Consider the following 15,680-nt stretch of genomic DNA (forward strand, 5'->3'; position numbering starts at 1 on the left):
AAGGGGAAGCGGCGCCGAGCTCACAAGGGCTCCGGGCCGGTCGGGGAGCGCTGCGCTCGGTGCCGGAGACGCGCGAGTGAGAGATGGAGGCGGAGCCGGGTCAGCGGCAGGAGCGAGCGGCTGCGGCTCCAAACCGACCCTGGTGGCAGCGGGAAGGGACCGGGAGCTGGGAAGCGCGATGCGGTAGCGCGGGGCCGGCGGCAGAGGGACCAGCCCCGGCACTTACGGTGCCCGACTCGGGATTAACCTGCCCCCCCCCCTCCCGCGGAGGCAGGAATGTGGCTGCTGCACAGGGGGGGCTTTGCTCAGGGACCGGGCTCCGCGCTGCGGAGGGGGGGCGGGGAGGCGAGTCCCCCCCCCCCCGCTCCCCCGGGGCTGCAAGCTGCGCTCTGATCTGCGCTCCCCGCAGCCCCCGGGTCACTGCGCCGGGACGCCCCGAGCCCTGGGGCTGGCTGCCCAGTGAGTCACTTTCGCTTTCACTTTCTCAGCTGCCCGCTGGAGCACCAGCTCCCCAGGTCCAGCGGGCGGGACGCTCTGCGGGGTGGGGGCTGCACTCAGAGCCGGGCAGCAGGGAGCCAGGGGTTGGGGGGCTCCACTTTGCAGAGCGGAGGAGAAGAACAACATCACCCTGTGACTTGCCAGACAGAAGAGCCAGTAAAACAGGGTCCCACCCAAGCTGACGCGGCCTGGCCCACCTCACCTCATCCCGGTGGCAGGAGGGGACTCACGGAGGGGTTGTCCCACCCAGCCCTTCCCATAGAGACACCAGCACAGCAGCACCCTCCCTCCGAATGTGCCAGGCCACCTCACTCGGCTCGACTAACACTGCTCTTACCTGCTTTCTGTGGTTCCCATTTTAGGGGTGTTGCTCCAAATTTAGTGATGAAGGTGCCTGGTGACGGCTCTGGCTACACAAATGCTGCCTCACGTGCCCTGCCAGAAAGAGCAAGCAGAGAGGTGCAGAAAGTGACATGGATTAGGAGAGAGGGTCCCATTAGAGGAGGATGGAGTGTCGGTTCCCCTCTCCATTGGTGGAGCCGACAGAGAGAGCAACCTGCGGGGCCGGCTACTAGAAGCAGGGTGAGACGTTACCTCAGGCTGCAGCTGACACAGCACCCCAGGAGTGTAGTCAGGGACTGAGTCTCAGGAACTGCAGGGGAGCTGGAAGAGGCCTTCGGCAGAGCATTGGCTCCCAGCAGACTGCAAACAGAAAAGGGAGGTCACAGGGAGGAACAACAGGAGGTGAAGTCTTGTGTTGTCTCAGAGGGGGTGACTGGTGATGTGAAGGCTGAGGCATGTGGAGCCCAGGGGGAGGAGATCCGCCCCTCCATTATCGTTCACCCCTGGAAGTGATGGGACGATGCCTCTGGAGACTGTGATTGTTCAGGGACCAGAAGATGCCGTGTCACAGGCAACACAAATAGCTATGGCCTGTGATGTGCTAATCTCTAGGGTACCACACAGAGACAACTGTGATTCTCACTTCTCTGTCCAGCACCACATTGGCACAATATAGGCCAAGAAACCAGCCCCTTTTCATGTGCTATTGACATTCGGTCAATCACCAGCATTGCTCAAGTCCCTTATATTGTGTGGCTCCTCTTTACCCTCTTGGTATTTACCTGGTGTACCTATGGAACATCCATTTCCATCTCCATTTAACCGAGGACTGCCCTGCGCCAGTGCGGAGAAGTGCTAAGGGAGAACGTAGGGGTTTTAAGAAATGTTACTGTTCTCGCCTGTACCTAGGCCTGCATTCTGGGGAAAGTTCCAGCTGTTGTTGGGGTGCATACATCCGAATATGCATCTATAGCCCATATAGGCATGTACAATGTTTAAAGGCCAGGGCGGTTGGCCATCAGTACCTCCATTGCATATTGTGAGGACTTACGCAGTCAAGGGCAGTCAGAACAGAAACTACTTTCTTATGTCCTGGGAAGAAACAGCAGATAAGGAAACAACACCAGGTGTGATTCCTGTAAACGGGTATAACAATGGGAGGAAATGGTGCTCTTGGAAGAGTCAGCCCACTCAGAACTGTCTCTGCCTTGTATTGGTTTACAGGCTCTTTTGAAAAAGCACCCTGTTTTCAAAGGAACCACGTCTAGACCGCGGTTTTACTTTTGAAATGGCGCTTGTTCGAAAGAGTGCCATTACGTGATTATGCAAATGAAGCATGGGATAGTTAAATCCCTGCTTCATTTGCACTTTCAAAGTGCTTCATTTTACATCCCTCTGCTGACAGCGGGATGTAGTCTAGACACAGCGAGTGAGAAGTAGCTCCCACTGGAAATGAGACTCCAGCAGTGGTAGATGATAATGATATTAAGATGGGACTTGAATGAGAGACCTGGGATAATTGTAGCTGTGATAAACAACAAATCTAAAGGTGCCTTATTGGGTGGTGGGGTTGGTGTAAAAATTGTAAATACAAGCTGTGATTTCACTCACTGTATATCTGAGATCATCCCAGCAGCATTCTTTACTGGGGAAGGAGTGAGAGGAAAGGAGATTCATTCAGCAGAAACAGCCAGCGCCAGAGAGAGACGGGGGGATTTTTGATGGTTTAAAGGAACAGCTGCTGCAGATAACTCAGGCAATTGACCCAGTACTATCAGGAGCCCTTTTGTTGAAGAGGAATCAATTGGTTTGGATGTAACTCATGGAGTGTGCGGCACGTGTCTCGCGGGGTGGAAGGTGCCCCTACAGCGGGGTAAGATCCAAGAATCTGTGCTGCAGAACCAGGAGCAGAGATTGCACTGAGTCAGCAAGCTGAGTGGGTGAGGGTGTTTCCCTGGTACTTGGACTAAAGATAAAGCCGAAGATGTAAAATCCAATAGGGTTGTTAGATCGTGGGTAATAGAATAGTGGAGAAACTGCATGAACTTTTAGTGGTTACTCAACTATTCTATAGTCGCTGGGGCAGGGCCAGCAGCCAGTGCAATCCAGCCCCACACTGCGGGAGCCCCCTGCCATTCTGTGCTGCTGCCTGGGTACCAGCTATTTAAAAACAGCTCCTCTCACAGACCGACTGCCTGCCACCCTGGGCTGCTGCCTCTGATACAGAGGCAACAGCACAAGGTGGCATCAGTCATTGTCTGCGGGAAGCTCACTGCAAAGAGAGGCTGCTACAGGGTACGGTGTCACAAAGAATCCCCTACCCATGGCGAGCCATTACCTGCTGTGGGCAGTGGCTGCTTCCCAGCAACCTCCCTTGCCCCCACACTGCACTGCTGCCTCTGAAAGGAGAGGCATAGTGTTGGGGAGGGGCGGGACAGGCAGCACTGCAGAGCTGGCGCTGGACGGAACCGGCTTTTAAGTCAGTTCTTTACAACACCAGCTTCTGCTTTCTCTCGCCTTGCGGCCTCTGATATGCTGCTTTTCCATTAGCACCTGGTGGTCGAAGGAAAGGTTAAAATTAAGCCAAGTGCGCCACGGGCCAAAACCTTTGAGAGCCACTGGTGTAGCGGGACAGTAAAGATTGCTTTGAGCGGGTGAGGAGATGCCATAGCTCCTCGCGCACTTTGTCCCCCAGTCTGTGCCTACGAGGGACTGGCTCTTCCTACTGCAGGTGCCTTCAGGCAGAATAGCAGAGTAAGGGGAATGAAGTGGGAGCTGGAAGCCTTTATTACAACAGCCCCCCAGATCTCTCACACAAGTGCGCCTTTGCCGCCTCCAACTGCTGCAGGCTCATCATCCCCCTTCCAAACGGCAGGAACAGAAGAAACAAATGGGAGGGGCCTTCCTGCACGAGCACCTCCCACAGGCAACGGTAGCATCACCCTGACAGTCCCAGAGCCAAAGGGTTCAAGGCAACTTCCCAGGTCCCCACGGTTGGGGGGGGAGGCGTACGATGCTTCAGGGGCTGCGGAAATGCAGGGCCAAGGGTGGCTTCAGGGATGAACAGGGGGTCTGGGGCTGGCAGCAGGAGTCGGCCCCGCCCCTTCACTCCCTAGTGGTGGCGGGAAGTGGAGTGACCAGCCCCACCCACTGCACCAGCTCCCAGTGTTGCTTGGGGGAGGGGGTTTGGGAGAGGAGTGGTGAGGAGGGAGAATAGCAGGAGTAGGACTGGGGCTTGGCCTGGGATATGGGGTAGGGTGTCCTTGGCCTGGCATCCCCCCAGTATGTGCTACAGAGCCCTAAATGGGGCACTACTCCAATGGGCATGGAAAGGCCCTGCTAGAGCCCCAGACTCACATACTTTCCCTCACAAATGAAGGGAATTAAAGTGGGGTTTGTTGCCTGATGTTAGCAGGTTAATGTTATTAATATGGATCATGGGGGTTAAAGGCTCATCAGTTGATCTGATCAGAAGATAATAAGGTTCTTGTCCCAGAGTCGTACCTCACAGAGTTTGCGCAGGGCCCCTCGGGGTGTTTGACCGGGACACCCCCACTGAGACAAATGGAGCCTTCCACACTTTTATTGAGGTAAATGGAATAATATTCAAACAGCCACTCAATGGCAAATGAATGGGTTACACAGGCGATACGACTGTTCTAGCCACACCTGTGGTATCACAGACTGGAAAGCTTTCGATGGCTGTACTCACACCCGGCCTTGGGGGAAAGGAACAAAGGAGCAGCCTCACCGCTGGCCTGCCAAGAGCTCAGGTTCCTCAGTCCCTGAGTGGGGGGTGCAAAGCTCAGGACACGCTGAACCTCTACGAGCCAGAGATGCCTCCAGCCAGAAGAGTTTTAACTGAACTGACCAACACAAACAAAATTAAAATCTGACTAATAAACAGAAGGGAAATGAACAAAGAACTGAAACCGAGTATCCTGGAAGCTCTGAATCTTTGGAGCTACTTGGTAGATGGGAGCACTTGAGTCCTGTTTCTGTGTCAAAACTTAAAACCCACCTCTGCTGTGCTCATGTCAGGTGACACATACAGGCCGTCCTTGCTCTAAGTCCAAGACAGATTTTAGAAAACTTGGACTTACAGCGAAACAACTGGAAGTGGGGAATTATATTCCCATGGATGACTTGCTGTCCTCTATTTGTTGTTTTTTTCCACAACTTATGAGCGGGGAATGGGAGGACGTATAAAGTATCAGTTCCTACAATCGTCAATGACTTTAGCATGGAACGGATGGATACCGGGGCGATTCATAGCGGGGACGCCCTGTACAGACCTATTAATGACATTAGCTCATTCTCACGTCTGCTATTTCTGTCCTACCTGGTTCTAAGTGGTGAACCTGTTACATTTCACCTGTGTATGAACTTAGGAAGACCCTGGTACCAGTTATACTTCACAATTAGGGCACTACTATATATGCTTTAGCTCATCACTTCTACCTAGGTGATAGGTCCCAAAGGGTATGTCTACATTACCCCCCTAGTTCGAACTAGGGGGGGTAATGTTGTCATACGGAGTTGCAAATGAAGCCCGGGATTTGAATTTCCCAGGCTTAATTTGCATAAAGCCGGCCGGCGCCATTTTTAAATGCCGGCTAGGTCGGACCCCGTGGCGCCGGCCGGCTTTATGCAAATGAAGCCTGGGAAATTCAAATCCCGGGCTTCATTTGCAACTCCGTATGACTACATTACCCCCCCCCCCAGTTCGAACTAGGGGGGTAGTGTAGACATACCCAAAGATACGCTAACTTAGCCTTAGCTCAACATACTGGACGTGGCCTGTAGGGCCCTTGCGTTACAGCCAAAACATACTCTAATGTAAACCTATTAACATATTAAAGTAAAACAAAAAATCAAATGAGTAAGCAAATTCAAAAGCCATAAATGTATATAGGCAAGAAAGCAGGCTCGCCCTTAGGCTACACTTTGGAACTGGGCATGTGAACACACGTGTCCCCCAACCCCCCATCTGTTACACAACAAATACCTTGAGTCTCAGCTTTCTGCAGAGACAGAGTCCCATCCAGAGAACTGGGTCAAACTTTCCTATCTTTCCATAGTTCTGACCCAGCCTCCATCTCTACCCTGAGTTCCCACTCCCTTCCATTGCGTTTGGTTCATTTCTGGTCACTTCCTTTGCCTGCTAAGAACTTTATACTCCCGTTCACACCACCCCACATTTCTGCAAAGACCTCTCACTTCTTCTGGGGGTAGACCAGATCAATAGTTTCAAACTACGGGGCACAACTCAGTACCAAGTCATGGAACAGCAGGCAAAGGGTCTTGTTGCTGCAGGGGGATCAGGTAACCAGTGAGGGTGCTAAGGCAGGTACCTGCTAGCTCTGGCCCCACAGACTGCACTGTGCCCTACAAGTGGCTGGCATCAGGCTCAGTTGTTCGGTGGGAGGGGGAGAGAAGGAAAGCACATGGGGCCCTGCATGCTCTGTGCACTGCCCCTGCCCCAAGCACTAGCTCCATAGTCCCATCGGCTGGAAACCTGCTGCTAGCTGGAAGCTCCCTTAGCAACCCTGCTGCACCAGTGACTGGGAGCCACTCAAGTTAAGAGCCTCTTTCCTCAAGCCTGTTCCCCACAAAGACGGAGACCCCTCCCACATCCCAAAGCTCTCCTCCTCAGCCTCACACCAAAGCCCACACTAGCGAGCATCAACAATATTCTTCCACTGAGTCATGAGAGAAAAAGTTTGAATATTACTGGATTAGATGACCCTTCTAAGCCTATTACTCTCCTTAGGTTGGGCTGCTTCCTTCAAAAAATTCCTGACAATCCGTCTACTCCATAAAGCATTCTGGGAAAAACACACTCATGTTTCTGTTTGTATTCTACTATGGGCGTGTCTACACAGCAGGACTTAACTTGAAATAAGCTACGCAAATTGAGCTACAGCAATTGCGTAGCATATTTCAAAATTGGGAGGGTCTACACAGCACTTATTTTGAAATAGATCACTTGGCCTCTGATTTCCCTTACTCCTCGTACAATGAAGGTTACAGGAGTCAGAATAAGCAGTCCTCCAGCTTGTCAGTATTTCAATATTATTTCAAAATAGCTGCCTGCAGTGTAGATGCAGACTAAGTTATTTTGAAATAACGCTAGTTATTTCAAAACAATGTAGGTGTGTAGACGAACCTTATGTCATTGTGGGACAATTGGCCAGAGACTAACCAGCAATCTCCAGCCGGTATTATTTAGAATTCTCAGAAAACACTGCAATTCCGATTGGTTCACGGCCCATTCCTTGGGTTAATAGGACACTCAGACATCTCCCCTCCCAACATGGCAAAGTTGACGTTCCCATTAGTGACCACACTTACTGGGCCTAACCCTATAGATCTGATGCAGGCCAAATTCCCAACTCCCCCTCCCCCTGCCTTCAGACCAGGTCTCCCTGCATGTGATCTACTGAAGAAAGATCCCCCGTTTCTGAACAGAAGTAGGCTGAACAGTGAGATTGCAAGAGAGGGAGGAACTGAGACTTTCTTGGAAGTGAGGAATCAGCTGCATGGGGAAGTGCGAGAGAAAAAGCCACCTAAGGAGGAAGCTGAGATTGCAGGACCCTGAGCAATGATAGATATTAGCTACACTGGAGAGAGTTCATGGAGGGGCTTGATTTCTAGGTGAGTAATCCTGAACTGGATCCAATAGTATTGTAAGGAAGACAGGAGAAATAATACTTCTAATCTACTCCACAGCAGCTGGAGTTTCGTGTCCAGTTCTAGGTGCCACAGTTCAGGAAACATGGACAAATTGAAGAAGGTCCCGAGAAGAGCAACAGAAATGATTTAAGTTCTAGAAAACATGAGCTATGTGTGACGATGGAGAGAACTGGGTTTGTTTAGTCTGGAAAAGACAGGACTGAAAGGGGACATTATAACTTTTCAAACTCATAAAAGATTGTTACAGGGACAAGTGAGAAAAATTGTTCTCCTTAATCTCCAAAGACAGGAGAAGAAGCAGTGAAGCTGCAAGAGCAGTTTGGGTTGGACATTAGGAAAAAACTTCCTGTCAGGGTGCTTGAGCACTTGGAATTTCTATTGCAGGTTAGACAAATAGCTGGCAGGGACAGTCTACACAATACCTGCCATAAGTGCAGGGGACAGACTAGATGCCCTCTTGGGGTCTCATCAGGTAGTAAGATTCTATGATCCAGACATGGGTAGGGAGCCAGGGCAGAGGGCTGAGGATGGCGTAGAACAGCATGAGAAAGAGCAACCTGGCCACAGCAGCCGAGCTCCTCAGAAGTGGACAGAGCACGTAGGAGCAGTTTTCAGGACACAAAGGGCTGATGGCCCAGGGAAGGATTTCAGCAGAGACGGGGCAAGGAAAGGATCAGGGGCAATGTGTTTTTCAGGGGCAAACATGACATCATTGCAAAGCATGGGGGACACCAATGATGCCCACTTCAGCACTGTCTCTCCCCACAGAGGCACATCCCAGGCCACCCAGTAAGTATTGCAGTGAAGGCGATGGGCATCACATCTGCCACACAGTGATTGCTCTTCTGGGTCTGTCAGGTGCGACATGAAACTCACATTCACTTTTGCTATTTGGTGCTGAAGGGGGCAGCACGGTGGGAAGGGGCGGAGGAGAAAGCTTGCCAAAGAAAACAACCCTTTGAATAGGGCTTATTATGCAGGAAAAGGTCAGGGGAAAAAAGCCATTTGCTGACAGATGAGACAGGGCAGTGACATGTCAGCTAAGGTGATTCCAAGATGGGCACTGAACGGGGCTCAATACTCGTATGGAAAAACTTGTTTCAGAGTGAACATAAAAAAGATGATCTTCTCATATTCTGATTTGTTGCCAAACTCAAAAAGACAGGAGAACAGGGGTGAGCCATCAGGACGGAGGAGAAAGCTTGCCAAAGAAAAACAACCCTTGGAATATGGCTTATGGGCCAGGACAAGGGCAGGGGATAAAAGCCATTGGGCAGTGACGTGTCAGCTAAGGTGGTTCTAACATGGACACTACATGGCCCTGTCCTCTGAGGCTCAGCAGTCATATGGAAAGACTTGTTTCAGAGTGAACATAAAGAAGAGGATCTTCTCATAGTCGGATTTGGTGCCAGACTCAAAGAGGCAGCAGAACAGGGGCGAGCCATCAGGGCCTGGCCCCATGTACTGCAGATCCGAATAAGCACAGAAGCCCTTGCAGATGACAGTGGGTTCTGTCCAGCTTTCTGGATTTAAGGGTTCCTTGTTGAGGTACACACCTAAATTTTTCCGCTCGTTACGGTCTATGGGGTGAGAATAGAGGACCCACGTGTCCTCCTCTGACTGCACACCAGCGGGTCTTGGGAAGCCAATAACACTCCCATGACAGCCCTCGGGAGGTTCTACCAGATTCTGAATTTTACACTGTTGGCCACTGGGAAAATCCCTCCCCTCGTTGTAGCTCACAGCCTGGACTCTGGCTCTCTCTTTGCTTCTAGCGTTGCAGTACAGCACTGACTTTCCTTGGCTCCTCAATTCAACCACCTGGCATTCTCCAGCTTTCTTCTCTGACAGAAAGTTCCCCCTTTTCCAGGTCTTCCCATGGTCATCACTAACAAAGCAGAAGGGGTGGGGGGACGGAGAACTATTGTCATGTATCCAATAGGCATGTGCTGCAATCACTAGACTCTTAACCTCATTGTTTAGCTGTAAACCGTGGCCTGGTCCCACTGCAAAGGTAGCCCAGTTCTTGGATCCTGTGTCAGTGTACGTGAGATTTGTCACAGGGCCCCAGGAGACTCCATTGTCAGCGCTGGTGACCTGGCACAGTCGGGTCTTGTTTTCCTTCTTGTCGAGCTGGACTTGTTCAGAGACGGTTCCCTCCACAGCTATAAAGACCAGAACGACATTTCCAGTGACTTCATCGTACACGGGACATGGGCTCATGGGGCGGTGGTCGCCCAGTGGTTTCTCGACAATGGTCTGCATTTTTTCCCACTGCCACATGGGAGTGCAAAGGGAGACAAAGGAGAAAACAGTGTTACAATAAATCCGTATTCCACATACAAGCCAGAGCAGAGAGGCAAAGCTAGTGATTAGAGCAGAGCACTGGAAGGCAAAGGTTTATGGCTATGTAGTTATGACTAGATGGTTCCCAAGTGCAACAGTCTGGTTGGGAATGAAATGGCTGGAGAAGCTAGTGGAGTTTCTTGTAAGGTTATGCAGATGGATGCTTACATCCTGATTTGCTCATTGATCATTTTTAGCTCTTGTCTCTACTTTGAATTTTTAACCAACATCTTCCTTTGGGGGGTTCTGTCTACGTTTATTTTAATAAATCTCAGTGTACAGACGAGTTACTGAGTCTCTTTCTGGCCAGCTGAAATACATATCTAGCCACAGTGCCCTGAGACCCCAGTTGCAATAGGCACTGACAGGGTGTTGTATGATCAGTTTACAATCTGACACGGGGATTTTCTACCTGTGGACCCCTGGGGATTTGCAGACCAAGTCTAAGATTTTCAAATGCTAGGTCCCAAGGGACAGGGGACAAAAGGGGCAATTGCCCTTGGGCCTGGAGATTGAAAGGGGTTGGCACTTCCATTGGAAAGTTCGAGGGTCTCTGCAAAGAATGACAGGTGGAAAACCACTGAGCTAAGGCAACAAGCCGCATGCGAGGCTCAGAGGAGGAGGACAGAATGCAACAGACAATTGTGTTTTAATACGTTTGCAATGGTCAGAAGTGATAACAAATCACATCCAGTTTACTGCCTCCCCCCACTTACCCCAAATAAGCGAACCAAGCAAAGTAGCTTCAGTGAAATGTGCATTACCTGAACGGTGTGCTTAGTCTCATCATACGTGCCTCTGCGCATGACTATCTGGTCAGCACTTTCATCCCTCGCGTCCCCCCGGTGCTCGGCAAAAGCCAGGATGGTGCGGTACTTCTCAATGTAGAGCAGGGCTGGGATTCGATATTCCCATTGTTTGTCTTGGAACAGCGTCGCTTGCTGTTGGACAGAAACCAAAAGCTTTGGGCTGTGGGAACAAGAAGAATAGGTCATTAGCTCAGCTGTGTGGCTGTACAACTTCCCGTTAAGCCCTGTGGAGAGGCTCAGAGTTGCAGTGGGGAGAGTCCTCTCAGCACATCCTGGGGCTGCCAGGGGGTGAGGATCAGGACACCTCCCCTCCAGCCCCACCACTGAGCTGCCATAGCCTGTGAAGACAATGCCTGACCAGCACCAGCATGAAGCTACTGCAGGCAGAGAAGAGGAGCCCCTCTTGGCCATCCTCAACAGAAGGCCACCTCAGCCCAACCCTCTGCCCCAGACAAAGCCTGGACCCTCCTCCTGCCCCAAGCCCATTATCCCCTTTCCCATCCCAGAGCCTGCACCCCCGGCGGAGCACCCCAACCCTCCCTTGTTAGATGTCCATGGGACCTCCCTCTCCACCACCTCCAGCCTAGCAGGGAGGAGTGGTCGACCTTTCCATTCCCCTCCCCCAGCATTTATTGGTGGTGGTAGGCACAGGGTGGGCTCCATTGTTACCATGCTCCCTAGCCCTCTGTCTCTTGGAGAGCTCCTCCCCCCCCACCAGCAGCAGGAAGGGCCAAGGGAGTATGATGGACAAAGGCCTCACTCAAAAAGCTAAGCTCCTCCATCTGGTAGGGGCTGTTCCCTCCGCCACGGCCCTCCCACTGGCCCCAGCTCCATCCTCTTCCTGTTGTTCCCTCCACCAGCTCTGGGGGCGCCCCTCTCCCAACACCCCAGGCATCTGCCCAGGGGACAGAGCGTCCCTGATTGTCACTGCATTGCCACTCCTGGCCACTGCCACAGCCAGAGCCCCTTTCCAACCCTGGCCCGGAAGCACGGTGTCCAGTGCCTGCTGGTGCCACCTTGCCTCACGTGGAGACCTGTGTGTGCACATTGGCAAGGGCGGTGGGACCCACAGCTGTGACACTAGCCTCTGCGATGTACAGGGAGCTGGTCGTCTTCCCGAAATCGGAGTCCACCACCCAGGAAGTGGCGGAGAGCAACCTGGTGGTGAAGGGTCTGTAAGTCCCCATCGAGCCATTGGAGGACTTGGGCCTACGGACGGTTCTAACCCGTCTCACCTTTCCACACAGTTACCTTCCCTCTCCAGCCAGGGAAAACACCATCCTTTATCAGCCCTCTCCCACTGGGCAGTCCGGAGCCCGCCCCCGGCATTGCCTTTCCTTCTGATGGAAAGTGCAGCTTCAAGCGCCGCTGCCGGCACATAAGAAAGAGGAATTGAGGGTCCCATTCTGGTCCCCTAGCAGGGGGGCCCATGAACAGGTGTCCTGTTCTGAGGGGAGGGGGCTGGTGCTGCCTCTGCTGGGCAATGGGGCATGTCTGAGGGAGTGTCCCCTGACCAGCACAGAGAGGCATACGAGGCCCCTGAGACCTGCTAGGGCGCCAGCTCCATCACTGCCAGTGACCCTAGTTGCCTGGTGCCCGTGGTCACCCCTCCTCCTGCCAAGCCTATCACCGCTCCCTCTCAATTCATGACGGCACCCCTCAATACACCCAGTCAAGCAGGTGGGCTCCACCTGTGATAGGTGCTGTTCAGCAGGGCCGGTGGAGGAAAGTGTGGCAGGAATGGGAGGGTTGCCGTGGCAGGGGGAGTTTCCCGCACCCCACACTCGCCCCAAGTTACCAACACAAGCCCCTGCATGATCACCATTGGCCCCTGGCCCTCCTGGGCAGCCTTCTGACACCATGTGCAGGGCTGGGTCCTTGTCCAGGAGAAGCACGAAACACAGGCTCGGCTTCTCCCCCAATGCAGAGCTGGAGAAGTCTCCCATGAGATCGGGAAGAGGGTTGCTGGGCCAAGTCTCCTGACTTGTCCCAGATCACCTCCAAACACAACAGCTGTCTGGGGGACTCATGGCACCACTGGGGGTCCATGCGCCCCTAATTTGGAGTCACTGCTCATGGAGACCTCTGCCAGTAACACGTCCCTCTTGCTACTATCTGAGGCAAGAGTTCCCTCTGATGCCGGCGGGGAGGCCTGGGGGTGGTGTGCGAGGATTCTCCATTTTTGTGAGGATCGAGGCCCTGGTCTGATCCCAGTCGCCCACAGGGAGGACGACCCTCCATCTCCCGTCACTACTGAGAACAGCCTCTCTCCATCCTCTTTGGAACCTCCCTTCAGGGAGCTGAAGGCTGCTCTCAAATCCCCCCTCACTCTTCGCTTCTGCAGACTAAACAAGCCCAACTCCCTCAGCCTCTCTTCATAGGTCATGTGCTCTAGCTCCCTAATCATTTTGGTTGCCCTCCGCTGGACCCTCTCCAATGCATCCACATCCTTTCTATAGTGGGAAGCCCAGAACTGGACACAATACACCAGTGTGACCTCCCCAGAGCCGAATAAAGGGGAATAATCACTTCTCTGGATCTGCTGGCAATGCTCCTTCTAATGCACCCTAATATACCATTAGCCTTCTTGGCTACTAGGGCACACTATTGACTCATAACCAGCGTCTCATCCACTGTAATCCCCAGATTCTTTTCTGCCAAACTGCTACTTACCAGTCATTCCCCAGCCTGTAACAATGCTTCGGATTCTTCCGTCCCAAGTGCAGGACTCTGCACTTGTCCTTGTTGAAGCTCATCAGATTTCTTTTGGCCCAATCCTCTAATCTGTCTCAGTCACTCTGGACCCTATCCCTGCCCTCCAACCTATCTACTTCTCCCCCTAGCTTAATGTCAGCCACAAACATGCTGAGGGTGCAATCCATCCCTTCATACAGGTCATTAATAAAGATGTTGAACAAAACTGGTCTTAGAGCCAGTCCTTGGGGCACTCTGCTAGAAATCAACTGCCAACCTGACATCAAGCCATTAATCACTACCCGTTGGGCCCAACATTCTAGCCAGATTTCTATCCATCTTCCAGTCCATTTATCCAATCCATACTCTCTTAACTTGCTGGCAAGAATATTGTGGGAGACCGTATCAAAAGCTTTGCTAAAGTCAAGGTATATCACATCCACTGACTTTCCCACGTCCACAGAGCCAGGTACCTCATTATAGAAGCTAATCAGGCATGACTTGCCCTTGATGAATTTATGTTGACTACCATAAAATCATGAATATAATGTGCACCGATGTATAATATGCACCTACCTTTTCAACGTCAGAATCCTGGAAAAAACAGAATCCTACATATAATGCGCACCTCATTATATATAGGAAGGAAGGGGCTGCTCCCACCTACAGACTCGCCCAAGAAACATGCATGCAGCACCGTGGAGTTGGTGGCAGAGTTTGAAACCTGCTCCCTATCCCTCCTCTAGCTGCCCACGTGCCGTACTGAGCTCCTACCTGCCACGGGGGCCCCCGCCCACCTCTGGATAGTTGCCTGTGTACCGCACCGAGAACCAGGCAAGCAGCAAGCCAGGGCACTGCAGCCTGGCAGCACCGCCGGCTCCTTGCCTTGTCCAGGAGCCTGATGGGGCATTGCTCTGCAGCTGGAAAGTTTCTGTGCAGAAAGGAGGGTGAGTTTAAAATGTTAACAGATAACCTCCTATGTATAATGGGCACCCCAGCTTTGACCCTAAAAAATCATGGAGGAAAAAAGTGCACATTATACTCGCGATTTTACGGTATTCCTGATCACTTTCCCCTCTTCCAAGTGCTTCAACATGGATTCCTTGAGGATCCCCTCCATGATTTTTCCAGGGACCGAGGTAAAACTGACTGGTCTGTAGTTCCCTGGATTGTCCTTCCTCCCTTTTTGAAAGAGGGGCACTACATTTGCCTTTTTCCATTCATCTGGGATCTCTCCCCATCTCCATGAGTTTTTAAAGATAATGACCAAAGTCTCTGCAATGACATTTGCCAGCTCCCTCAGAACCCTCAGAAGCATTAAATCAGGGCCCGTAGGTTTGTGTATGTCTAGCTTTTCTAAATAGTTCTTAACCTGGTCTTTCTCCACCAAGGGCTCCCATCTCCTTCACACACTGTGTTGCCTATTACAGTAGTCTGGGAGCTGACCTCTGTGAAGACAGAGGCAAAGAAAGCATTGAGTACTTCCTCAGCTGGCAGCCAGCTGGAGCACCAGCTCCCCTCGTCCAGCCAGCGGGACACTCTGCGGGGTGGGGGCTGCACTCAGCGCTGGGAAGCAGGGAGTCAGGGACTGGGGGGCTCCACTTTGCAGGCTCAGGGAGAAGAACATCATCACCATGTGACTTACCACACAGAAGAGCCAGTAATCAGGTTTCACCGAAGCTGGTGCTGTCTGGCCCACCTCACCTCATCCCGATGGCAGGGGGAGACTAATAGAAGAGTTGCCCCACACAGCCCTCCCTAGAGAGACACCAGCACAGCACCACGCTCCCTCCAAATGCACCAGGCCACCTCACTCAGCTTCACCGACCCTGCTCTTACCAGGAACATATGCAGCATCCCATTTTGGGGGTGGTGCTCCAAATTTCGTGGTGCCTGATGATGGCTCTGGCCACACAAGTGATGCCTCACGTTCCCTGCGAGAAAGAGCAAGCAGAGAGGTGCAGAAAGTGATGTGGATTAGAAGAGAGGGTCCCATTAGAGAAGGAAGGAGTGTCGGCTCCCCTCTCCACTGGTGGAGCGGACAGAGAGAGCAAGCCACAGGGCCAATAATTAAAAGCAGGGTGAGATGTTACCTCAGGCTGTCACTGACACAGCACCCCAGGAGTGGAGTCAGGGACTGAGTCTCAGGAACTGCAGGGAAGTTCCTGAGGGCTTCGGCAGAGCAGTGGCTCCCAGCTGACTGCAAACAGAAAGGGGAGGTCACAGGATGGAACAGCAGGAGGTGGAGTCCTGTGTTGTCTCAGAGGAGGTGACTGGTGATGTAAAGGCTGAGGC

General features: G+C 52.3%; 1 protein-coding gene across 1 annotated transcript in view; it reads right to left on the minus strand.

The window, feature by feature from the left end:
* Window positions 1-5,559: 5,559 nt before the first annotated feature.
* LOC149523873 (sialidase-2-like) overlaps window positions 5,560-15,680 on the minus strand; it is a 33,757-nt gene continuing 23,636 nt past the window's right edge. The window contains exons 3-6 of the mRNA XM_089780884.1: window positions 15,479-15,585; window positions 15,225-15,319; window positions 10,643-10,851; window positions 5,560-9,845 (exon numbers count right to left, since the gene is read on the minus strand). Of these exons, the coding sequence (XP_089637010.1) occupies window positions 8,872-9,845; window positions 10,643-10,851; window positions 15,225-15,247 (1,206 nt within the window). The 5' untranslated portion in view covers window positions 15,248-15,319; window positions 15,479-15,585 and the 3' untranslated portion in view covers window positions 5,560-8,871. The remainder of the gene's footprint in view (window positions 9,846-10,642; window positions 10,852-15,224; window positions 15,320-15,478; window positions 15,586-15,680) is intronic.

This window comes from Pelodiscus sinensis, chromosome 10 (assembly GCF_052426305.1).
Source record: "Pelodiscus sinensis isolate ZL-2025 chromosome 10, ASM5242630v1, whole genome shotgun sequence".
Taxonomy (NCBI): domain Eukaryota; kingdom Metazoa; phylum Chordata; order Testudines; family Trionychidae; genus Pelodiscus; species Pelodiscus sinensis.